At 39.8% G+C, this 25,037-nt stretch overlaps 2 protein-coding genes and 2 long non-coding RNA genes across 4 annotated transcripts; 3 read left to right on the top strand and 1 right to left on the bottom strand.

The window, feature by feature from the left end:
• Positions 1 to 1,143: 1,143 nt before the first annotated feature.
• sgcb (sarcoglycan, beta (dystrophin-associated glycoprotein)) lies at positions 1,144 to 5,141 on the bottom strand. The gene is made up of 6 exons (XM_056379453.1): positions 5,083 to 5,141; positions 4,087 to 4,296; positions 3,788 to 3,973; positions 3,462 to 3,653; positions 2,793 to 2,924; positions 1,144 to 2,657 (listed from the first exon to the last, which is right to left on the bottom strand). Exons 1-6 carry the CDS (start codon positions 5,095 to 5,097, stop codon positions 2,457 to 2,459), a joined length of 936 nt encoding a protein of 311 aa, XP_056235428.1. The 5' UTR covers positions 5,098 to 5,141; the 3' UTR covers positions 1,144 to 2,456.
• Positions 5,142 to 6,822: 1,681 nt separating this feature from the next.
• Positions 6,823 to 8,790, top strand: spata18 (spermatogenesis associated 18). Its single transcript, XM_056379059.1, has 4 exons — positions 6,823 to 6,992; positions 7,171 to 7,294; positions 7,407 to 7,481; positions 7,758 to 8,790. The coding sequence occupies exons 1-4, from the start codon at positions 6,832 to 6,834 to the stop codon at positions 7,812 to 7,814; spliced, it is 417 nt and encodes a 138-aa protein (XP_056235034.1). The 5' UTR covers positions 6,823 to 6,831; the 3' UTR covers positions 7,815 to 8,790.
• Positions 8,791 to 15,752: 6,962 nt separating this feature from the next.
• Positions 15,753 to 16,910, top strand: LOC130171136 (uncharacterized). The gene is made up of 3 exons (XR_008828082.1): positions 15,753 to 15,919; positions 16,541 to 16,610; positions 16,706 to 16,910. It is a non-coding gene; the product is annotated as an uncharacterized LOC130171136 (long non-coding RNA).
• Positions 16,911 to 19,278: 2,368 nt separating this feature from the next.
• Positions 19,279 to 24,833, top strand: LOC130171211 (uncharacterized). Its single transcript, XR_008828099.1, has 4 exons — positions 19,279 to 19,302; positions 21,739 to 22,160; positions 22,261 to 22,421; positions 24,609 to 24,833. It is a non-coding gene; the product is annotated as an uncharacterized LOC130171211 (long non-coding RNA).
• The last annotated feature ends 204 nt before the right edge of the window (positions 24,834 to 25,037 follow it).

The raw sequence follows: 25,037 nt of genomic DNA, 5'->3' as shown, positions 1-25,037 counted from the left end.
GTCCTGCAACAGCGATACAACTGATACTGTATAGGTGTAATTTTTTTATGCTCTGCTCTCTGGAAGGAGTGGTTATTGTGCTGTTCATGTCCTGTGACAGTGGTTTAAATATGGCTGTATGTATAACTGTATTACACTGCCTCACCCTCTGGGAGTTGCATCAGCTGATTCCTCTCAACAGATAGCAGCTGCAGGGTGGGGGCCCAAGATACGCATCTTCTTCTGCTCCAAGGTCTCAAGCGATGTAGATGTCCACCACTGACAGACTGGCTTCCCATGCTTCTGTCTACGCAGAGAGACAAGTGTGTGATCGAGTTGTTTCCCAGCCAAACATTCCTCAGGTTACGATGTGGCCGGTGGAGTGTTGCAGAATCGAGGAGATTGTGAGACAGGTCCAGCTCAGTGACAGAGTCCGGGATGTCCTGCGGCACCAATGAGAGGCCAGAGGACGAACAGTTCAACAGGGCAGCTCTCTGACAGGTGCAAGACTCTGGACAGACAGGTGGGGGAGAGGAGCAATGGACCCCAACGGAGACGAGGAGCAGCACAGCAGCCAAGACCGGCCCCTGTGCTCCTGCCATCACACCCTGTCCTGTAAGTACACATAGACCATCATGAATGACATGGAGGGTTGACTCAAAATCAAGTATGGTCAATCTTTACCATTAGAATATGTTGTATGAAAGACTATGAGTTTTTGCAATCCTTACTGAAATCATTAAACACAAAACAATTCATAAGTAAAATTTCATTTAAAAATAAAAAAGACTTCAAAGATGGACAATAACGCAGTTAAAAAGCATCACACTCACCTGTGTATCCACTCTTTTCCAAGCTGACAGGAAAACGTGTGACTCTTCAAGCCCAGAATGCTTTCAGTGTATTAACTTTGGCTGTCTCCAGCAGCTTCTGATCAAAGTCTGAAGCATATTTTGCTGCGTCTAGCTTAACACGCGCCTGTCAGAAGACGCCCTTCTGCGTTTCATTCAATCATTTACACGTCTAGTTAATGTCTTACTGTCGTTGTTTTCCTCTGTATACATGATAGATAACTGAGACTGAACATTTATGGTGAGGAGAACCATGCCCTGCTTCACATTCTGCTGGATAATAAAACAGTGTTCTGAAACCAATGATAACAAGTTTCACATCGTAACATGTTTCTTTATTGAAACGCACATAGCAGTGAAATGTTGGACAAATAAGGCTGGTTGCCTTTTTATTTTTTTTCCATTTAGTGGATCATAAACACTCCATTCTTTAGCAACAGGCTGTGACGCTCTGAGAAAAACTACATCATGACATTAATAACAAATATTCTCAACATCAGTACTGTTATAAAACAGACAAGACAATCCAAGGCAAAATAAAAGTCAATCAATTATAGACTATATTGCACAAAAATTCAAACCACTCAATATAAGCGTCAAACCAAGCTACTGATGATTTAAACTTTCCTGACATTCATGAACATTTAAAGAGATCTGCATTAATCTGGAGTTTAACTTAGTGCAAACACTCTATCTCACTGTAAAAAAGCTTTTGCAACAAAATTAGAATATTTTATATATATATATATCTATGTATGTGTACGTGTGTGTGTGTGTAATTTCTCATATATCATCCCTTGTAAATCCATTGGCACGTGCAAGATGGACAGTCAAAGATGTGCAGAAAGAGACCTATTCTACTGTAGCATTACTGAATGGCTTAAAATGTATATTTAGTTTTACAGTTCAACCCAGATTTTGTGCATTTCATCAGCAAGTGTCGCATAACTCAATATAATCTTGTAGTGTCTTACTTTAGTCAGTGAAAATAATAAAGAAAATATCAAACACAGCTGCCAGTAACAAAGAATAGCAAATAAAATCATATACAAGCCCTCTACGTGGTCTGTACGCTCAGTTGGCAGTTTGTTAGGAACACCTAGCTAAAACTACTACTTTACTTCCGGGGCCGCTGCTTGTGGAGAGACTGTGTTTGGCTGCTTATTTTTGAACATTATAACCTTGACCAGGAGAGGATTTATGGCAGGACTGTTGTAATATTTTTAGCTAGGCGTACCTAATAAACTGCCATCTGAGTGTATTTTAGTAACACTGGACGGTAAGGCAAAAATGTAATACTGTAGCTTCTAATTGCTGCCAATGGGCGATGTAAACCACAGTATAATGTTAAATATAAGTGCTATGTGCTTACATGGCACAATACACTTTCAGATAAAGTTGGCAAATCTGCAGAACAATAAAAATACTTCAGCACGTATATGTTAATATCTTTGGCCAAGTGGTAACGATCTGTAACACAATTCCTGCTTTGCAAACAAAATAAGGAATACAGAATTTGCCAGGTGAACTACAGAGGTATTATTATGTGCAAGTCATGATGAATTTCCTATAGAATGTCCTATATATATATGCAAATTTGTAATCAGCAGATTCCAGTCCAGACGCCTAATGAGCTTTCCTGCACGGGTTGTCTGATGTCTGGCAGCCCATGTTGGGATATTTCACCTGCACACGGAACAGAGTCCCATCTGCACACATGCAGAGCTTGTACCTCTCCAGACCCTCATCGAAATACACATCTCCTGCGGAGTTAGGGATGCGTGTGGCGTTGAACATGACTGACCCGTTGAGGACGATGCTGTTTTCCTGCAGAGAGAGAAAAAAATCCATAATCCATAATGTGTCCTCGGGGTTTCATCCTCATCGGCTTTACACTGTATTTATGCAGCTGTTTGTTTATTGTTACACATCAAATCATATTAAATACTTTCCCACACTTACAGCCCTGAGCTCGATGCCTCCACCCATTTTGAACTCTACAGTCCGGCCCATGATGTTGACCCCCTCGTTACCACGGATAATGGCCTTGCTGTCCCCTTTGATGTTCAGGTCAGACGCTGCACTGCTGGTGATCTAACATCAGAGACAACCAGACACATTTATTTAGACTCCATTACCTTTTCCACACTCAACTAAAGTTTTGAGAATTATTTTCCTCCATTTATTAAAGATAAAAAACTTGAAATATTTCATCATATTCAGGCCTCTGTTTTGAACCCTTGTAAAAGCACTGTTGTTGACGATTGCAGCTTTGAGTCTTCTCGAAACTGCATTTATCAGCTCTGCACACTTGTTTCGTCTCAGATTCTTCCAGGCCCTGGGAAACTGTAAACTGCCTCACTTTGATATTCAGATTTACAAACTGCAAGATTTGGCTGGGCCATTCAAAGGCATTCATATATTCATATACTTATTCTAAAGATACCCCAAGATTGTCTGAGCCACGTTTGTTCAGTTGGTGCCATACGGAAAACTGAACTTCTATCTGGGGTCTAAAGGCAAAAATAAATTCGGCCCACACTTGGGTCACATGCTTTAAAAGGCAATCACAATGCCTTCTGAAAAAATCAATTAACATATTTAAAAAAAACAAAAACAAAACATACGCACCCTTTCTGTGGAGGCCTTTTTCACACTGAGGACTTTGACTCCTTTGGGCAAATGGAACTCATGGTTTTCAAAGTCTGTGCTGAAGAAAGTGTTCTGGGTGCGAGGGTCTGTGAAGGATATGCCAACGTCACTGACGACTGAGGTCTTGTCCTTTTCTACGCTCAGCTTAGAGCTGCCCTGCTGGAACACAACCTGGATCAACACAAATAGAATAAAAGAGAGAAGAGTTGTTAGAGTATGAATTTAAAAAATAATGTGCCATTTTCCATTTTTTTAATTTTTTTTTAAATGCTCAGTCTTCGCAGTAAATACAGTCTGTTTCTCACCGGGTTGTTGTTGCCAACGATGACCAGGTCCTGGTCCTTACGACCTCCCACTGTGCTCTTGTGCAGTGGGTGAACGATGCCCATGTCCGCCTTCTGTTTGAAGCGCAGCAGGCCAGTCTCATGGAACTCCATGCTGTCGCAGCCATTCGGACCAATACGGATCACTGTCCATATTACAAGTGTGATCTGAGGGACAGTAAAAAATGCAACCACACAGTGATCAACTCTTTGCCTTAAGCTTAAGTTACGTCTAATCAGGAGGATCCACGGATGAGTACATTTAGGCTTGTAGTACTCACAATGAGGTTAATTAGGGCAAGGAGGAAGAGGAGGACGATGATGCAAACAGCCATGTTTCCCTTGCGTCCTCTCAGCCCTGTCTTATGAAGACGCTCTTCTTCTATGGGTACATAGCCAGCTTTAAAATTACTGTTGTGTTCCTTGTTGATACTGCGCCTTTCTATGGCCTTCTCTCGCATGGACTTCTTCACTGGCCCATTGGAGCTCTCCTGGAAAGGGAAAACAATCTTTTAAGACTGAAATCTATATGTTTTGAAGTGAGGAGTACCATAAACAACCAGTAATACATTTTGAGTCATAAAATTACAAATCAAAAGGAACAATTTCCTTACAAATACTTTTAGATCCCTATTACATCCTCTACACAGACACTTCACCTGTGAAAGTCAGATATGCTCCTCCATACTTTAAGATCCATTCACCGCAACACCTGTATTTCACTCACAGGTGAACTGCTTTCATGCTTTTCTCGCCAAGATTAGTAAAAACCGTATGAATGTGTATAATTGTCTCCACCGATCTACATTCAATGTCCATAATCACAACAAACTGAAGGCTTGAGTTCCCACTTATTTTCAGTGTCTCTGCTGGAATGTAATCTCAGTTAAATGCCCCGGAGACTTCCTGTCTGTGGCCATGACTAAAAATAAACTGCACTTTAAATTAGCAGTAAAATGGAAATAAACTCAATAGTCGAACAGCGTCTGTGCTCTTTGTGTTAGCTCATATAGCTCACTGTCAAACAGCAGGTCTAAAGGTGCTAAAATAATAGCATTTTTATTTCCTCAACGCTGCCCATAATAACGAAGCGGAGGCCAGTATTTATTACACTGATATCAGCGTAAGGGCCGACAACGAAGCGCCAGACATTTATATTTGTTTATATTTATATATGAATATATATTAAGTATATATCATTAACTTATTAAGGAACGTTTCAGCGATAAAACGGAGTAAAAATTATAGAATAACAACAGATATTAAACATAACGGACCTGTTCGGACGCCATGTTGACCCTCCCTCTCCTGCTCGCACAGTGACTGGGACGTACCATTTTCCTCAGTCGCGGGTGAGACAACTGATTGTGTTGTGAATTATTATATATGCGGTAATTGACTATGAATAAAAAAAAAGTCCTGTTAACACCAGCGAGAGCAAACAGAGCATTTTATTCAGACTGCGTGAATAAAAACAAGAAAACAAACAAAAATAGAGGCATTTCTGTGATAATGATAGATGGTCCAGTCCGAGTTCAACCGGCCAATCACAGAAGGATCCTAAAATAGAAAAACATGTCCATTCATAGTTTCCATAGGTAAACTGCCAAACCGACCATATAACATCAGACTCCTTCATAATTAAAGGTTTGTTTAACAATAACAGAAGCAGTATTTTCTAAAAACTCACAAACAAAATGAATAAACAGCGAGTTCAGTTAGTTATATAGTTTATTATTATTATTACAATAAACGATAGTTTTAAGAAACGGCTGAAAACATTTTTATTTTTATGATCTTGCTTTTTAATTATCTATACTTTGCTTTTATTTGATACAGTTTTTATTCCTTTTATTCTTTTTATGCCTTTTTATGTTTTTTTATATTGTTTTATTGCCCTTTTATTTATTAGGCTACGTTGCCCCTTATGTCTGTTTTTGATGTTATTTTTCTTCTGTAAAGCACTTTGAGCTGCAATTATGTATGAAAGGTGCTATACAAATAAAGTTTATTATTATTATTATTATTATTATTATTATTTAGTTAGTTATAGTCAAAACAGCTACCAGACCAGATTTGTGTGAATTAATGATCTGACAACACTGGCTGCACATGTAATTTAATTATCGCCTGTTGTATTATAATCGGATTTAATCCAACACAGTCACAGTAGCAGTATATCTGTGTTACTGACCCTCGGGGTTTCCTCTGAGTGTCTTTGGTGTCGTTTGACAGTATAATATTACATACAGTCGTATTTACATGACTGGAGAGCTGAACCTGCAGAGGACTGACTGACAGAGAGCCGTGCTCGTGGTTTTATCCGTCACAAGTTATTTATTGAAAGCACAGTGTGGTTTGGTTGCCGGCTCGTTTCCTCGCTTGGTTACCACAACCGAGGCGGTGCTTGGCATCTGTGTCGTAGGTGGAGAGAGCTGCCAGGACAGGAATTTTTACTGCGCTCCCTCTACAGATTAAAGGCTGTTGTCCTTTTTTCCTGGGGCATCTTAAACCTCCGAGGATTAGTCACAGGGGACCAGACATGGCCGACACTTTAAGGAGACTGACCAACACATCTTCCTTCAGTGTCTTACAGGACAAGCTTGAGAGCTGGCACAAAGACTACCATGTAAGTTCATCAATAAGTTATGACCGACCTAAATCTGACCACACCACTTCCTCAGGCCAGCCGAGCTATCTGCTCCAGGACGGCTGTCTCATCAATTAGTGGCTAAAAGTTTTAAAGTATTTACTGCAAATATAAGTTCAGGTCTAAGTACCTGTTGCAGGTGACATGGCACTCTTCCTCTAGAACTTATAAACTGCTTTGTTTACTCCTGTCAGTGGGTTATTGTTTCACTACCTGTCCTAAAATTGAGAATTTCTATTCGTTATTATTTGAGTTATGGATGACGCATGGAATTATTTAAGACCGAAGAGTACTGAACAGATTAATGGACTTTGACACTTAAAAACAAGGCAGTGTATCTCACTGTGTTTCTTCTCCGCAGACTGTGATCAACACCATGAATGTGAACCCTCGGATCTCCTTCCCGCCAGAAGTGGACTTTGTCCTCATCAGTACCTTGATCAGGGAGACCTGCAAGGTGGCCTTTGCCATGCAGACTCTGGAGCCCCCGCTGGACTTGGCCTTTGCCAGTGATGGAGAACTTTACAATGACAACAAGTCAGTTCCATGAGAAATACTGTGTGTAAATCCTTCATCAGGGCTGCCCTACATCACTAGGTTATTTGATGTCTCCCCCAGTAGATGTCACCCTCAACACACACACACACACACACACACACACACAGCAGTGACTAACACTCACACACTCACAGCTCTCTCCCTCTCTCTCCAACAGGTATCGTCGTAGCTATGACTCAGAGTTCGCTGCTCCTCTGGTGATGTACCACGTGTGGCCGGCCTTGATGGAAGGAAATGCTGTAATAGTGAAGGGCGAGGCTGTGACCAGAAGAGGTGCTCTGGTAATGCCTTTATATTGCTTCAGAAATATCATAATGAATGCAGGTGTTACAACGGTAGAGCATGAGAGTACAGGCCCATGCGTTCACTGGTGATGTGTCTTGTGTTTTGCAGTGGAGCAGAAGCCGCAGCCAGAGCAGGAGTTCCAGCCCCGTGCGCTCTCGCTCTCTCAGCCCGACTCGCAGTCTTGTAAGTCTCTATAATATTTGACGGTCCAACCAACCACACTGAAAGACTTGGTCACAAAAGCAATTACATCACATGTTTTATTGGGCTTAAAATGACTCAAATTAAGTTTTATTTCAAACTCAAATGTATAATTTGCACTTTACGACATGCATGCACAACAATGGCCCTAAGGGTACGTACTTCAAAATCTCTGCTTTATTTGATTTGGTTTGTTTAAGCTTTAATTTACTGCACAGTTGTACATACAATCAACATCATTATCTTTTTTTTCCCTAGGCATTTAACAGCAAAAGAAGCTTGTCTCCTCAACGTCTCACAGCTAGCTACCTGTGAACCCTGCAGAATCCACACCAGTGCTTCACCTCCACAAAATAATGTCTCACATATTTTGAATTCTGATTTCACCTGTGGGGTTGTACCGTTGTCTGCTTTCACCAAATAATAAAGCAATGAAATACTGTACTGTACTCAACCAAAGGCTGTGCAGAGTTTACATGGTCACAGGGCAGTTTTATGGGACACTGACAGCAACAAGAGGTCAGTACATCGTAGATGAAGCAGAACGGCCTGGCAGCTAACTCAACAGTTATCTTAGTTTACTATATTTAGTCTGTTAATAGGTTTTTGATAGAAACTAACAGTGTTTTAGTGAGAATCAGAAAAGTACATTTATCAGGTGAAAACTAGACCTGCACAGTAGCACTTTTCTTAGTCTGAGCTCAATACAGCAATAATTCAAAATGTAGTCGCCTCTTTACTTTCAACAGAAGTCAACGTCCATGTAGCTGCAGGACAGATAGCGTGGTGCTAATTATCAGTGCTAACTTCAACTCCTCCAGTACTTGAGTGACTGAAATTGGTCATTGTGATTTTTTTGTGTTAACGGTTGCTGTTTTTTTCTTCTTATTTTAATGTTTTTGGTGCTGTTGTTGAGAACTTACATGAAATGACCTCGTGAGGCTTCAGACCTTTCCATGATAGCCTGTTTATAATAGGCCATATATATAATAACTAGTAGTTATCGTAGTAGTATAATATAGTAGTTTGTCACTGTGTGCAGTAGCTCGTTATTTTGCAGCAATTTATGGACAATATTGTATTTATTATTTTCTCATTTACAATTCATGTTTTGCATATCAACAGTCACATTATCATATCTGATGCTACTGTACTTCATTTGCCTTTTAATGGCTTGACTAGAAAAAAGAATAAATTTGACTATGATTTAATTTGTGTTGTGAGATGAAAATATTCGGTGTCTGTACTTCTGTGGTTGTTTTTTTTTTTTTAAATAAATGATAAACCTTTAATTTCCTGCAATTGCACGTTGTTTTAATCTTTAATTTGTGTTTTATGGAATAAAACCTGTCAATACCTTTAAACACTGTTCAGAGAGGCAGCTTCGCTGATGTTGGCATGGTAACACTTCTAGACCAATTAGAATTGAACACATGCAGGTACAAATTCAGAGGAAACCCTTATTTTAATCATGAATGCTGCTCTCTGTTGTATGTTGGACTATCAAAGGACTCCACTGTGGTTATACAACAGGCTCAATAATTCCCCCAATTTACATTTCCTGGAATCACAGTTTTACCACTATTCTATTCTATCAATAGATGGCGCTGCTACTCCATTGAAAGGAGCCCAAGAGGCAAAATCACACACACTGTCTGCAAGTATTTCAGTCATGTCAAACATTGTACAACACAATATATACACTGTTGCTCATTAAGTTGGAATAAAATAATTTTTTAAATATTTTTTTAGCACCAAACAAATGTAATGCATGAATTCATTTCACCTGGGTAACTGGGACACATAATGTAATCATTGCACCTGGTCAAAAGTGATTACTGATGCATTTAAATAGGAATAAACAGAGGATTGTGTATATATATATATATATATACATACATGCACTGGGGTCCAAATGGGAAAGGCATACACACTGAAAATAAATGCTACAAGTCTGGAGAACATCCTGACAGAGGGCTTTTTTTAAAAAACATTAGCTCTGAACAACTTAGTCACTGTGCATCATTTGTGTGTGTGAGAGAGTATCACAGTTTACATTTGAATGAAATCCTCCAGGTAATCCCAGCAGCCACATCCCTGTCCCGATGCCCCATCAGCATTCCCAGCATCTAATTGGGTCTCCAGGCCTCGGTCAGTCCTGCAGCAGTCTGCCTGCTCCACACAAACCAATTACACTGTCAGCTCTTCAAACCATATCTAATATCTGAAATCAGGCGTTTGCTCTGCAGAGCAGAAACTGAGCTGTAGCCGGCCTCCATGACCCCCGAGTCCTGTTGATAATTAAGAACAGTCTTAAAGGTTTCACTCACTGGTTGCTGCTGCAGATGAGATGCAGCGGTGTTCTCTTGTTATTTGCTGCAGTCCAGGTTCATGTTTGTTCTTGTAGCTGTTCCAAATTCTTGTGTTTTTTGATTCGATGGAAATCACATTTGTCCACTCATGGTTACACAAGAGTATTTATGTGCTGATCCTGATTTAAGATTACATGGTGTGTTTATAGTTGCAGTGATTAGCATCCCACATCAGAGAATGTTGCTACAAAATATTCTACGAATGCTAGGGATGGCGTAGCGTGCATAATATCATCTTTTGGTTTTACCCGCATAAAGGGCAGAAAAATGTCGTGGTTTCAGTGTCATTCCAGTGTGAACGTGAAGCGTACACTCCCTTCTCTGTTTCTCTAGAGACAGACATTAAAATTCACATGGATCCTTGGGAACATAAAAACTGTCATTCTTGCAGTGGTGATACTGAGAGACTCGGAGAACATGTAACGGAGGAAAAAGGGGCAGATTATGCAGAAACCCGTGTCATGGAAACTTCTGCCATGCCTCCTCAACACATTCCCACACAATGAGCGTCTTGTCTGATCTGCAGCAGCTCACAGAGGTCCTGGCTCTCGGGACACAGGCCGTGTCCTGCTGCCATGATATAACCAGGAGGGAGACCTTCTGTGGGCCTGGTCGTCGTCGTGGTGATGGGGGGGGGGGGGGGGGGGCTGTTTACTCAGGTGTACTGTGGTCAACTGTGGTCATGGAGACTGTGGACGGATGGCGATGAGAGAGAAGAAACTGTTTTACTCTGTCTGTGCTATAGACAACAAAGCTTTAAAGCACCGTCATGGTTTGACCTAAGAAAACACTTTTGGACTCTTTTGTTTGGACTGTTTGATCATATGTTCTTTCTCTTTTGGACACTTCATGTTTGATTGTTTTGGATTAGAATTTATTTACTGTTTTCCTTTGTAACCACTTCCCTTGTGTGTCTCATGTCGGTTTAATTCCTGTCTTTTTCTTGCGTTTCCCTCCTGGTTAATTGTCTGCCCCACCCTGTTGTGTTCCACCTGTATTCTGTTACCTTTGCCTCCCTTTTGTACTTAAGCGTCAGTCTTCCCCTTTGTCTTTGTCAGTCCGTCTGTTTCTTTACCTGTTTTACTCCGTTACACTCATTTGTTTTTTTTGTTTTTTTGCAGTTTCCAGTCAAATCGGTTGCGCTCCAGCTTCCCCCGTGTTTTCTGATTCTCTGTTTTGTTGTTCCTACCTGTTCTTTTGGTTTCTCCTTTTTGCTATTTAATAAAACACCTTTCTCCACCTTCCCTTCGGTTTGTTTGCATTTTGGGTTCAGGTCTTCCTGCAAACCTGACAGCGACCTCATATGACAGAGCAGTAAGCCGCCACATGTAGCTGGTAGCAAACTGACAGTAGTAGCTGGAGCTCACCCTACACAGACTCAGAGCTGCAAATCCAGCTAAAGTTTCCAGTTTGGTGGCAGGAGCCTGACTCATCACTGCTGGGCCGTGTGATGTTTCCTCTGGCTCCTCTTAATGTGCTCCACACTGGCAAGACTTGAGTTTCTGGAGCTTGAGCATGATGAATACCCACCCTGATCCCGCAGCCAGGCCAGAGGGGGAATATTAATGGGGCTGTACATCACAGCACATGATGACATGGTTATGAGTGACCACACTGCAGTGTGTAAATCAGAGGCAATATTGATAAAGACAGAGGGGGGGGTGAAGGAAATCAAGGCGAAGGAATCAACAAAACACCAATGAGGCATGTGGGGGAAGCTGTCGGTGACAAAACAGCTCATTCTCTGCAAACAGCTACTTAATATGAATACTTGTCACCAGTTGCTCTTTCCTCTGGTAGAGTCGCCCTTCAGCAGAGGAGTCGATGAGCCACTGCAGGTCGACAAGGCCTCTGTATCTCAGTGCTGTCTGTGGCCCAGAGAGGCCGTTAAACAAATCTGGAGTGGAGCAGGATGCTCTACAATTTACGACAGGAGGGACAAAACAAAGGCAGAGGGGAAAGCAGAGCATTCATGACTGTGGCGTCTACATCAACTCAGTGTTGTGTGTGTATAACTAAGTGCACCACATGGACAAACCGGACCACACCCTCCCTACTCCCATTCAAGGGTTTATCTCCCTGGCACTGATCAGGGGTATGAGGTCATAGCGAGGAGCTGGCCACAGGCATCAGCCCTGTGGATCCTGAGCAGCAAACAGGCGTGACTGCTGATCTTCATCTCAGCTCCGGTGAGATCAGACATCAAGTGACCGAATCCTCTGCCAGAGATACCACGGATAAACACTTCCTTCCTCTCTCTATGACAACTTTCATATCAAATAAAGAAAATGATTTAGCATTTGGACTCTCTTTTTCCCAAAGCAGACATTTGTCCAGACCGTTTCCTCTTCCTCCTCTGTCGTCCATTACACATCTGGGCTCTCACACGCCAGAGCCGATAAATCTATATCTGGAAGTCAAGTGATTTTTTGACAATCAGTTTCTGTGTTGATGAACTTGTGATTTCCCGTCATCAGAGAGGGAAATTAAATGTCTCAATGACCTGTTTGAGTGTCGAAAAAACACATTGACCTGCTTAAAAAGGTAATAATCTTTCCAAGAAATCAGCGTAGGCGCTTTCTAATGAGCTGCCCAGACCTGGCCTGGTAACCATGTGCCCTGCCTTTCATGATCTCGAAAGAGCAGCGACACAAAAGCAGAGTGAGGTGATTTTGGTTCATGATTTTCCACAGAATCATTTTAAACACGTCATTAAAATCTCAGAGGCTGTCGTGACCTTTACTCTTTCATGAGGATGGAGGAGATCAACTAAATGTCAGTCGTCTGGCAAAGAGATTATTATTTATTTTCAGATGAAAAATCTGACAGCAGCTAAGTAAAGATATCAATCTGTGCTGTAATTTGCATGGTTTGCTTTGTCAGGAGGTGCACTGTGCCGAACTCAACCTGCTTCTTGTCCTCAGAAAGCAAGCCCTGCCTGGATGCTAGAAACGCTCCATACAAACACACATCTGGATGATGTGATTAATGGGAATAACAGCCATCCATTTACATCACAGAGCAGCACTGGCAGGGTAGAGGGCCGTGCATGCAGGTGTGAGCCTCCAAGGTTACTGCTCCGCCGGGGCTTGTTACACTTAGATTTCATACTCTGACGGAAACAGGCGATCAAACCTGGCGCCAATCTCGTGTCCGACTGGCCTCAGTCCTGAACACCCCCACCCTGAACAGGCATGGTGGAAAGGAACATTAGAGGGAGAAAAAAAAGAAAGGTCTGGTGGATCTGAGAGCTGGAATAACAACGACCTCACAGAGAACAAGTACAACTATTAAATATATATGGAAACTTTCTTGTGGCTGTGGTTTGACCTCCGGGGGAGCTGAGTCTTTACAGCTTCACTTCTACTGACTGAACACAGTGGCCTGTCCTTTGTCTGAGTCTGTCCCTCACACACAGAAGTGAGGAGGTGAAACCGTTATTAGGGGAAAACAGACAGAAATGAAACAGAAGAATAGAAAAATTCAAGTGGAACGCGACAATAAGATGCCAATAAGACCACATTTTGGTTTATAACTTCATTTGCTTTGTGTTTAATTATGGATGGTCAAATTTGAAAAGGTTGAAATGGTTTGGATCTGAATTTTTCACCCTGGGAAATGTATCATGCAGTGTATCACAGCTCTCTGTGTTCAGCTGTATTGTGATTTCACCACTAGATGGCAGGTCAATACAACATTTTATTTTAGTGAATCCTAGTTTCTTACACAATCAGGTTTTACTAAGTGAAGCCTTTACATCAAGAAGATGCAGAATGATCCCTTTGAGAGTCTTATATAATACATGTTGGATTTATCTTATGGATGCATTCCAATACAGAAATTTAATATATGACTTATATGAAGAGTGACGTTGCAATATATGTCACCTGTAAGGGGATATATTATTATCACATACTGTATACACATCCTCTCCATATAGGAAGTTTAAGTTTATAATATAGTAAAATTTGTATATATAAATATATAAAAAATATCTATATGATGAATTTTTATATAGTATAACTTGTTGTTAAACATGTTGACGATATATATTTATTGTACTGTATATTTGCAAAGTTTATAAAACAACATGCGTTAATATTTACTATACACTTATATATGTTATATTTCATTTTAAACATGTCTATCCTCCCATTTTGGGAAAGTGGTCTCAGACTTTTGGAACCCACTGTATTTGATATCAACATATATTAACAGGGTTTAAGATTGATATATATTTATCCAACATATGTTTACATACATAAATATACATACTTCTATGATATAGAAGTATACAGTACATGGGTTCACTCTAAGTACTCTGTCTCCAGAGGCATGCACATTAGGTTTATTAGCGACTCTAATCCCTTACTGTACAATGACTTTTATGCCTTACTATACTATGATGTTTTTATGACATTTTGATGCCTTACTATCCCTATGACATTTTTATGAGAGTTTTCATGCATACTGTACTATCATATTTGTGAAGTAGTTGTATGGTAGTACAAAGGTTAGATCTATTCCCCCATAAACAGAGGGTGTTGATTTCAAACCCCTAAGTAGACCTCACTATACTAAAATTTTATAACTTACTATATGTTTTTATGACATTTTGATGCCTTACTGTGCTATACCTTTTTTATGAAATTTTTATTACCTTACTATACTGATATTTTTGTGAGATTTTTGATGCCTTATTATACTATGACAGTTTTACGAAAAATTTTGCTGCCTTACTGTACAGTCATAGTATATCTTACTTAGAATAAAAAGTGCCCTTAACTCATTTCAGCTTACTCCGTTGACTCTCCTCACTTAGACTTAATAAAGACAACTTTCTACTGAGGCAAATAAACAAACTTGTCAGCTGCAAGTTACCTATACTTAGAAGTATGAGTGAGCAAGAAGCGTCTGCAAAACCCGGAGAAACTCGGCATCTTTCGGCAGCATTCGGCAGCATTCGGCAGCATTCGGCATCACTCGTTGCGCAGGTGCTCACTGACGTTGAGGCAGTCAAACCTCAGTAAGCGGGAAAGGACATGAGAGACGGTTGCTGCATAATGTCACGGTAAGTTTAACTGGTTTTATACGTAGCAAACATATAGTCGGTATTTTTGTCATGTAATTTATTCGTTAGTCCAAGTTTGGAGGTGAACTTTATGTTTAGCTAACGTGTAAAGATTATCGTTAGCATGTGAAAGCTAAAGTTAACGTTAGCATGTGAAAGCTAAAGTTAACGTTAGCATGTGAAAGCTAAAGTTAACGTTAGCATGTGAAAGCTAAAGTTAACGTTAGCATGTGAAAGCTAAAGTTAACGTTAGCATGTGAAAGCTAAAGTTAACGTTAGCATGTGAAAACTAAAGTTATCGTTAGCATGTGAAAGCTAAAGTTAACGTTAGCATGTGAAGGCTAAAGTTAACGTTAGCATGTGAAAGCTAAAGTTAACGTTAGCATGTGAAAGCTAAAGTTAACCAGCCCTTCACGTAACGATACCCGTGCAAAACTCTGTAAAGAAAGTGTACATTTAGAAATAACTGGAGTTTCAGTAAACACAGCGCGCTTATTAACGGTTGAAAAAGCAACTCTGCTGATTTCTCAGGGCCACTCTTCAACTCGGCAAGCATGTAGGCCAAATTCATTTCTCAGCTTACTTAAAGGGGACATATTATGCTCCTTTTCAACAAGTTTGAATAAGTCTCAGAGGTCCCCAAAGCATGTATTTGAAGCTTTTTGCTAAAAAATCCACTCCGATCCTATATTTCAGCATGCCTGTAAACCCCTCTTTTTCAGCCCTGTTCAGAACAGGCTGTTTCTGTGTCTGTAGCTTTAAATGCAATGAGCTGTGCCTGACCACGCCCCTCTCCGGAAGGGGATGCCGTTCGGGCTTCTAGCACCGTGCTCTAATGTTTACGGTGACCGTGACCGGCAACCTGCCGTCGGTAGAGATTTGGTTCAACCACACGACTTTTATCCAGAATCTGAGCCAGAGGGAGAGGCTGCTGAAGAAGTTCAAACTCTACAACTGCAGCAGGACGTTTCTGAATGGTTGGTAACCAATTTTGTGTATTTTGACATTACATTTTGAGTTTGTTGATGAGAGCTGGCACACAGTTACTAACATGTAGCTAGGTAGCTAATGCTAACTGTTACTGTCTCGTCATTACTGGGAGCTCTTTTGGTAAATAAGCACTATTGTGAATAGTGTAATGTAGTTATCTGTCATGACTCCTTAGATATACTTTTACAGTCTGAAAATGTTTGTTGTATGTAGACTGCTACAGGTGTTCAATGTCAGTACTAGTCAGATATTTGTGCTGACAAAGTAAATAATTTTTTACTTGCAGTGATGCTCATCATGACATCTTCCTTTATGTAGTAAATTTATTTTGTGTATTACAATGAAAGCTGTAAATCAGCATAAACATGTCTGACAGCAACAGTAAACTTTAGTCAAAGACTGAACTGTGCAGTTTTCTACACTACACTGTTGTCAAGCTCCACATTATATGCAATAAGTGACATGTTATAAATTACCTCTGTTATATGCACTTGATATGTAGCCAAGCTTACTTCTTACCCACCTTAGCTCCACTGTCTGTCAGTGTTTGAATTTCATAAGCTTTATATTTTGGTGAATGTTACCATTTTTCTCTATATCTTGGACAGGTGCTCCTGTGGAAACTGTGCAACCATGCCCACAGAAGCTGAGAACATCTGCTGCTAGGAGATACCACAGGTAGCATTCTCACTGGACAAACTAATCACTAATTTGTTTTGATTACATTACATTTATAATCAACCATAGAATTTACCATTTGCAATTAACTGTAGGTTACCAGATGGCTATGGGAGATCGTGGAAGATTTACCATGTATGGTAGACCGTCCTGGGTTGGAGCCGCTCTGCCTCAATGTGTTCTGCCTGCAACATGTACCGCACTGACTATGGTCCTTTACGGTTGAGAGGAATACACCAGTACGTTTTGATTCTTTGTAAAAAACATAGTTTCAATCTAAATAAAAGATGTTAGACAGTCTTGTTTTACTTCAGTGCACATAATTTTACAATGGTAATAACACACCACAAATAGAGTAACACACCCTCAAATAAATTAGTTTAGCTGCTCTTTGATTTGTAAAGTTCTTCTATCAGCAGATTGTATGCATATAATATATGAATTCAGAGGAGTCATTTCTTTAGTAACAATCAAGCATTTATTTACATCAAATGAGGCACTTATAATCAGTGATGATAAAAAAACTGTAGGATTCACTGGATCCATAAAAAAAATTGTGAGACACAACATAGATATATGTTTGCAAGACTAAATGCCCTGTCCAGTTGTTTTAGTCAGTACAGGTATCTAGCCTATAGGAGCTTTGTGAGCTGGGGCTTCCTTGGTTGCAGAATCTGGATCGTCATTCCAGCCTGCGTGGTTACTGCTCCGCCGGGGCTTGTTACACTTAGATTTCATACTCTGACGGAAACAGGCGATCAAACCTGGCGCCAATCTCGTGTCCGACTGGCCTCAGTCCTGAACACCCCCACCCTGAACAGGCATGGTGGAAAGGAACATTAGAGGGAGAAAAAAAAATGAAAGGTCTGGTGGATCTGAGAGCTGGAATAACAACGACCTCACAGAGAACAAGTACAACTATTAAATATATATGGAAACTTTCTTGTGGCTGTGGTTTGACCTCCGGGGGAGCTGAGTCTTTACAGCTTCACTTCTACTGACTGAACACAGTGGCCTGTCCTTTGTCTGAGTCTGTCCCTCACACACAGAAGTGAGGAGGTGAAACCGTTATTAGGGGAAAACAGACAGAAATGAAACAGAAGAATAGAAAAATTCAAGTGGAACGCGACAATAAGATGCCAATAAGACCACATTTTGGTTTATAACTTCATTTGCTTTGTGTTTAATTATGGATGGTCAAATTTGAAAAGGTTGAAATGGTTTGGATCTGAATTTTTCACCCTGGGAAATGTATCATGCAGTGTATCACAGCTCTCTGTGTTCAGCTGTATTGTGATTTCACCACTAGATGGCAGGTCAATACAACATTTTATTTTAGTGAATCCTAGTTTCTTACACAATCAGGTTTTACTAAGTGAAGCCTTTACATCAAGAAGATGCAGAATGATCCCTTTGAGAGTCTTATATAATACATGTTGGATTTATCTTATGGATGCATTCCAATACAGAAATTTAATATATGACTTATATGAAGAGTGACGTTGCAATATATGTCACCTGTAAGGGGATATATTATTATCACATACTGTATACACATCCTCTCCATATAGGAAGTTTAAGTTTATAATATAGTAAAATTTGTATATATAAATATATAAAAAATATCTATATGATGAATTTTTATATAGTATAACTTGTTGTTAAACATGTTGACGATATATATTTATTGTACTGTATATTTGCAAAGTTTATAAAACAACATGCGTTAATATTTACTATACACTTATATATGTTATATTTCATTTTAAACATGTCTATCCTCCCATTTTGGGAAAGTGGTCTCAGACTTTTGGAACCCACTGTATTTGATATCAACATATATTAACAGGGTTTAAGATTGATATATATTTATCCAACATATGTTTACATACATAAATATACATACTTCTATGATATAGAAGTATACAGTACATGGGTTCACTCTAAGTGCTCTGTCTCCAGAGGCATGCACATTAGGTTTATTAGCGACTCTAATCCCTTACTGTACAATGACTTTTATGCCTTACTATACTATGATGTTTTTATGACATTTTGATGCCTTACTATCCCTATGACATTTTTATGAGAGTTTTCATGCATACTGTACTATCATATTTGTGAAGTAGTTGTATGGTAGTACAAAGGTTAGATCTATTCCCCCATAAACAGAGGGTGTTGATTTCAAACCCCTAAGTAGACCTCACTATACTAAAATTTTATAACTTACTATATGTTTTTATGACATTTTGATGCCTTACTGTGCTATACCTTTTTTATGAAATTTTTATTACCTTACTATACTGATATTTTTGTGAGATTTTTGATGCCTTATTATACTATGACAGTTTTACGAAAAATTTTGCTGCCTTACTGTACAGTCATAGTATATCTTACTTAGAATAAAAAGTGCCCTTAACTCATTTCAGCTTACTCTGTTGACTCTCCTCACTTAGACTTAATAAAGACAACTTTCTACTGAGGCAAATAAACAAACTTGTCAGCTGCAAGTTACCTATACTTAGAAGTATGAGTGAGCAAGAAGCGTCTGCAAAACCCGGAGAAACTCGGCATCTTTCGGCAGCATTCGGCAGCATTCGGCATCACTCGTTGCGCAGGTGCTCACTGACGTTGAGGCAGTCAAACCTCAGTAAGCGGGAAAGGACATGAGAGACGGTTGCTGCATAATGTCACGGTAAGTTTAACTGGTTTTATACGTAGCAAACATATAGTCGGTATTTTTGTCATGTAATTTATTCGTTAGTCCAAGTTTGGAGGTGAACTTTATGTTTAGCTAACGTGTAAAGATTATCGTTAGCATGTGAAAGCTAAAGTTAACGTTAGCATGTGAAAGCTAAAGTTAACGTTAGCATGTGAAAGCTAAAGTTAACGTTAGCATGTGAAAGCTAAAGTTAACGTTAGCATGTGAAAGCTAAAGTTAACGTTAGCATGTGAAAGCTAAAGTTATCGTTAGCATGTGAAAGCTAAAGTTAACGTTAGCATGTGAAAGCTAAAGTTAACGTTAGCATGTGAAAGCTAAAGTTAACCAGCCCTTCACGTAACGATACCCGTGCAAAACTCTGTAAAGAAAGTGTACATTTAGAAATAACTGGAGTTTCAGTAAACACAGCGCGCTTATTAACGGTTGAAAAAGCAACTCTGCTGATTTCTCAGGGCCACTCTTCAACTCGGCAAGCATGTAGGCCAAATTCATTTCTCAGCTTACTTAAACAAAAAATGACTTTGTCATTGTCCATGGCTCCTTTTTTTTTTTTTTTTTTTTTTTTTTTTTTATAAACACGGCGGAGATGCTTTTAGTTTAACTAAAGTTGTTCCTTTTTATACCTACTGGTCACATATGTAGCACATATGTTAGTTACCAGTTCTCCCCTTTCCCTACATAATAAAGAACACGAAAGTAAAATAATGTTAACTGAGAAGTTTGGACAATTTCCATTCAAAACATAGTAATCCAGGCGAGTGTCATGCTTCAGCCAATTCTGTTTACCTGCGCAAAATCACAGCACACAGTGTGACAAGTTGAAAATATTAGACATTGCTGTTTTGTTATAAATATTATAAATTCGTGTTCTTTCATTGTTAAGCTGTATAGTGAGTATAAGGGTATAAATACATTTAAAGCTAAAAGTCTTAAAAACTTAAAATCTGTTACATGGTTAAAAAATGATAAAATGTTATTAAAATGTTTGCGTTGTTGTTAAAATGTTTGCGTTAGTCTGTTATCGATACAGCATCTTAGAACTGTTATTCTGAGATCGATTGGTTATGGCTCCACCCACTGCCTGGGGAAATTTGCGGTATTTTTCTCATTCTAGTAAAACACTGCTTAGGAAATACCATACTTATCACTCTCGTGATTATTTCATCCCTTTTCAGGTATGTGGTGGGTCATAAACAATGTGAACACACAAAACGTGACAATAACATTTTTGGAGTTTTTCAGAGGTTGTTAATGTTGTACCGACGTTTTGTGGAGGATATTTTGCGCTGAAATAACGCAGCGTCATCCTGTTGAGCGAGTACTCCACCTAGTGTCGAAATTGTGAATAGTATTGATGTTTAAATAAGATGTGTCTACCGATCTTCTTACCTGTAAATGTATTGTTTGGACGTTGCTATCTTTATGTAAATTCATTCTAGTAAAACACTGCTTAGGAAATACTATACTTATCACTCTTGTGATTATTTCATTTCAACTTGCTGTGTCTGATTTGTTGTTAAGGAATTTATTGTGATGGAGTAATGAGGAACTACTCAGTAACAACTATTTATCAATTCACTGACCAAAGCTCTACAAATAGTAAACTACCAGTTAAACCACAACCAGGTAAGGTGTAACATAGCCTGCTTTATGCTGAGAGATGTGTATTAGTGAGCAGATGTTTTTTAAAAACCTGTTGTTGGCTGTGTGTGTGTACCTAGGCTCAAATTAGGGTCAAAATGATTTTGAGCTTGTAAAGTGATGTTGACAAATAATTCCAATGTTTGTAGTTGTAAATCAACCGTTGTAAACCTGTAACCATGAGAAATTCAAGTTTGCGTATGTGAAACTACTGCGCTTGTGTCCAAGAGATTTCTCAACAAATGATCAGTGTTGAGGTTGATCAAAGACACTGTAAAAGAAGAAATGGATTTGTCAACATTTGTGTTGCGATACAGAGCAGAAAACTGTAAAACTTTCCTCAAAAGTTCCCACAGTGTGACACTGAAATTTGTACTTGTCAGTGTCTCTCGCTGGGAATGTTGCACACTGAGTTTTCCAGTTTTCTGCTCTTTATCTCTGTACACAGACGTCCACAGACGGACGGGCTAAGTCGGGGGCTAAGTCATTTAGACAAGGCCTGCACTGGGACTGAGAGCTAGCCGCCGTTCCCATTAGCATTAGCATTTTTTTTTCTTTTTTCTTTATATTATTTCTTTATTTGTTTATCTGGAACAAACAGAAGGTGATAAGCAAAACAACAAGTGGGGGGACTAGCTTGCCATCATTAGCATTAGCTTTTTTTTGCTTTTTTTATTGGTGGAAAAAAAACAGGGACAAACAAATTCACACACAAATATAAACATTAACATGTGAAACCTTTCTCTGTCTCTCTCTCTCTCTTTCCAGGTGACAAAGAAGCTGCTGGTGCTGCTTCTGAAACGGCCAGGTTGATGATGCCATATATCCAAGGTTAACCCCCGGAGGTTCCTGTTTTCTAATTGAGGCATAGCGGTCCTCGCTGGAGGGGAAGCACAGGATGTTCGGCCTGACTGTTGCCAAGGTGATCCAGAGGATCTCCTGGGAGGAGTGGAGTCTCCACTGTTGGAGGAGGACACATGGGGCAGAGGAGACGCTCCTCCTCATCCAGGATCTCCACGTCACCCTGGACGTCTCTTTGCTGGATTCTCTCTGCATCCAGGACATATGGAGACACAGAGGAGCCACCTCAGCTGCATTCAGGACCCAGCAGGTGCAGCTGTACAGAGACTGGTAGACTGACAAAGGGCAGGGTCAGCCTTCTGGTTTCCACCTTAAACACTTCATCCCAGGTACATGCATGTGTCTCAGAGCTTGTGATTAAGTATAATGTGTATTATCATTTCATACAAACATAAAATTCATTTTTGATCCAAAACCTTTTTCCTCAAGCCAGTGCCAAGTACTTCCAAGCTCCTGACAACACCTGCCAGACAGAGCAGGAGGAAGAGCGAGTTCTTCCCTCCCAGAGACCAGGAGAGGCAGCCCAGGTGACAGTTCAAGGCAGCGACGGGGGAGAACACCTCCTGTCCTGGGAAGGAGAGTCTCCAGAGGTGAGATTCACTTCAGATATCATTGTTTCCTCTAATGAATATGAGATCTACAGTGGGTACGGAAGGTATTCAGACCCCTTTAAATTTTTCACTCTTTGTTTCATTGCAGCCATTTGCTAAAATCAAAAAAGTTCATTTTATTAGTGCCTCGGGGCAGAGCCCCGAGGCATCTATTAATCTTCTGTTTCGGGTTTATTATTCTTCGGCCACATTTCGGCGCGTAACTCGTCCCGCAGCTTTGAGAAAACCCCGGTAATATATACATCAAAACGTGCGTCTTGATCCCGCAAGGGGTGCTATGACTTTTGGTGTTAAAATTCCAATTTTTCCCAAAGTTATTCCCAAAAAACTGGGAATAAATAATGCATTAGAAATGCATTGGAATTTTCTTTAGAAACCCACCTTTTTTTTGACAAAATTGCACCTTTTTGCTGAGTCACCCAGCTCTCTCATACCTGCACGTAGGAATGTGATTCAAACTGTAAAACGGAGGAAAACTTCTGCTCTCTCAAAAAGACAGGAACTGTTTTTACATAACATGTAAACTTTTCAAACTGTGAGCACTCAAAGGAGGAGTGCAAATCACTTTCTCTTCAAAGTTAAAGTGTTAGAGTGAAAGCGTCAGTTGGCTAGAGTGCGTGAAGCAGTAAAAAATAACCTTTATTTTTATTTTTAACTCGAGCTCGCGGCCAAACCGTAAAAAGGAGACAAATAATTCTTTCTGAAAATGTAGACATAGTTGTTGGGATTCATAAAATGTAACTTTGACAGGCAGGGTCTGCACAAAATTTAAACGGGGGTGCCGAGTCGGGCAGCAATACCTGTCTCACTCTCATTGACACCTAATGTAATCGTCTTTTTTTTTCAAAAGAATCTCTCTCTGTCTTCGCACTGAGCTTACTCACTCATTTTAAGGAATATCTGAATAAAATAGAGACTGTAGAAACTTCTGGCTTCAGTGTCTGGCACGGTCTTTTCGGTTTATGAAAAGAAGTAACGGTTTTCTCATAATTTGCAGTTGTTTGAAGCCATGTAGAAGCCAAATTCTGGGCAGATTTTCACATTGCCATGGCAACGGCAGCTCCTGACCTGTGTGCGTGTGTGCGCCTAGCAACCAGATAACCAACTCTCCAAGCTCTGCTAGCTTTACATTAGCCGCATGTTAGGTCTTAAATTACATTTAGTTAGGTCTTAAATATTTAAGTCCATTTACTGCTTCCTTCGTTGCTTTTTTTTTGTTTTGTTAAAAGAGTGAATGAAGTTGTGACGGTCTCCGCTGAGACAGAGGAGAGGAGAAGCTACTAGCCCTCTCTCGCTGTCACTTCTAGTCGCGTTGCTCTCCTCCCCAGTAATGTTAAATTTAGCACAGAAAAAAACATAATAGTGGTAATTTAAATAGCGGTTCATGGGATTTATTAACCCTCAGGGGTCCCTCTGTCCTTTTTTGGACATTTTCTTTACTTTTCTTTTTTGATTTGCTGATCATTTTGGCTGTGTTACAGCTGAAGGTATGGATTTCTGCAAGAAAGTGTCTTTTTTGACATATTTTTAAAATCCAATGTCAGTTACTGTTACAGGTCTATTATACACTGGTAACACATTTTGTACCCTCTGGGGTTCCTCGCATCCAAAAAAGGACACACAAAGAAAATGCTATAAAATCATCATATATCAATATTTTTTTCTGCTTTTTTTGCATAAATCTCTTAAACCACTTCAGTTCTGCTCAAACCTACCAAATGTTTATTAGTTTTCAGGATTTTAACCCTTTAAATGCCAGTTTGTAGACATGTTGCCTCTTGTTTTATTAAAAAAAACATGACAGAATATGAGATATTTCCCACATAATACATGATTGAGGGATGTGACATTGTTTTATATCAGAGTCTTTTATATCAAGACATTTCTCAAAACCAGAATATGATCAGGGTGACTTTTGAACACTGGAAATAAATCATGTACTCATCCCGGCAGTAGCCCCCGTGGCACTCAAAATTTCCCTGGGATTTTCTAGTTTCTCATTAATATACACTCAGCACCCCATCCTGACAGAAAAAAACAGAAATGTAGAAATTTTTGCAAATTTACCATGACCATGTGATATTTCAGTTTTTCTTTTTTAATAAAGTTGCAAAAATGTCTACATTTCTGTTTTTTAACACACGCTGCTCTCTGATTATCTTTCAGCTGTCTTCTTGGACTGAACTCGGGCCCTGCAAACTGGGCCAGTGTTAGCCGCCTGGTGGAGGCCGTTTGCAACCAGCTCTGCGTCTTCACCCGGTGGCCACGTGGTCCAGAGGGACCGTGAGGACTCGCTGGTCATTCAGTCTCAAGGATCATGTGGCATCAGAGAGGCAGTGCTGGCCGGCCCCAGGTTGATGGCTCAGACCAACATCCAGCTCTTTGAATTAAATTGAGGACTCAGTGGTAAGCGTTTGTCATAAAGCTGTTGGTGTGTTGTAATCTGTTCTGTGATTTATCTTTTAATAAAAGCTGGAAATCCTAAAACAGTCTGTTTGTCTGTGTGTTCCAGGTGCTGGCCAGACTCTCCCTTCAGCAAAGGGTCTGTTCTTGGTCCAGGTGGGACAAGGACAGACCTTTAACTTCAATGTCCTG

The sequence above is a fragment of the Seriola aureovittata genome, chromosome 6, assembly GCF_021018895.1.
Source record: "Seriola aureovittata isolate HTS-2021-v1 ecotype China chromosome 6, ASM2101889v1, whole genome shotgun sequence".
Classification (NCBI taxonomy): Eukaryota; Metazoa; Chordata; class Actinopteri; order Carangiformes; family Carangidae; genus Seriola; species Seriola aureovittata.
This window is presented reverse-complemented; position numbering and strand designations above follow the sequence as displayed.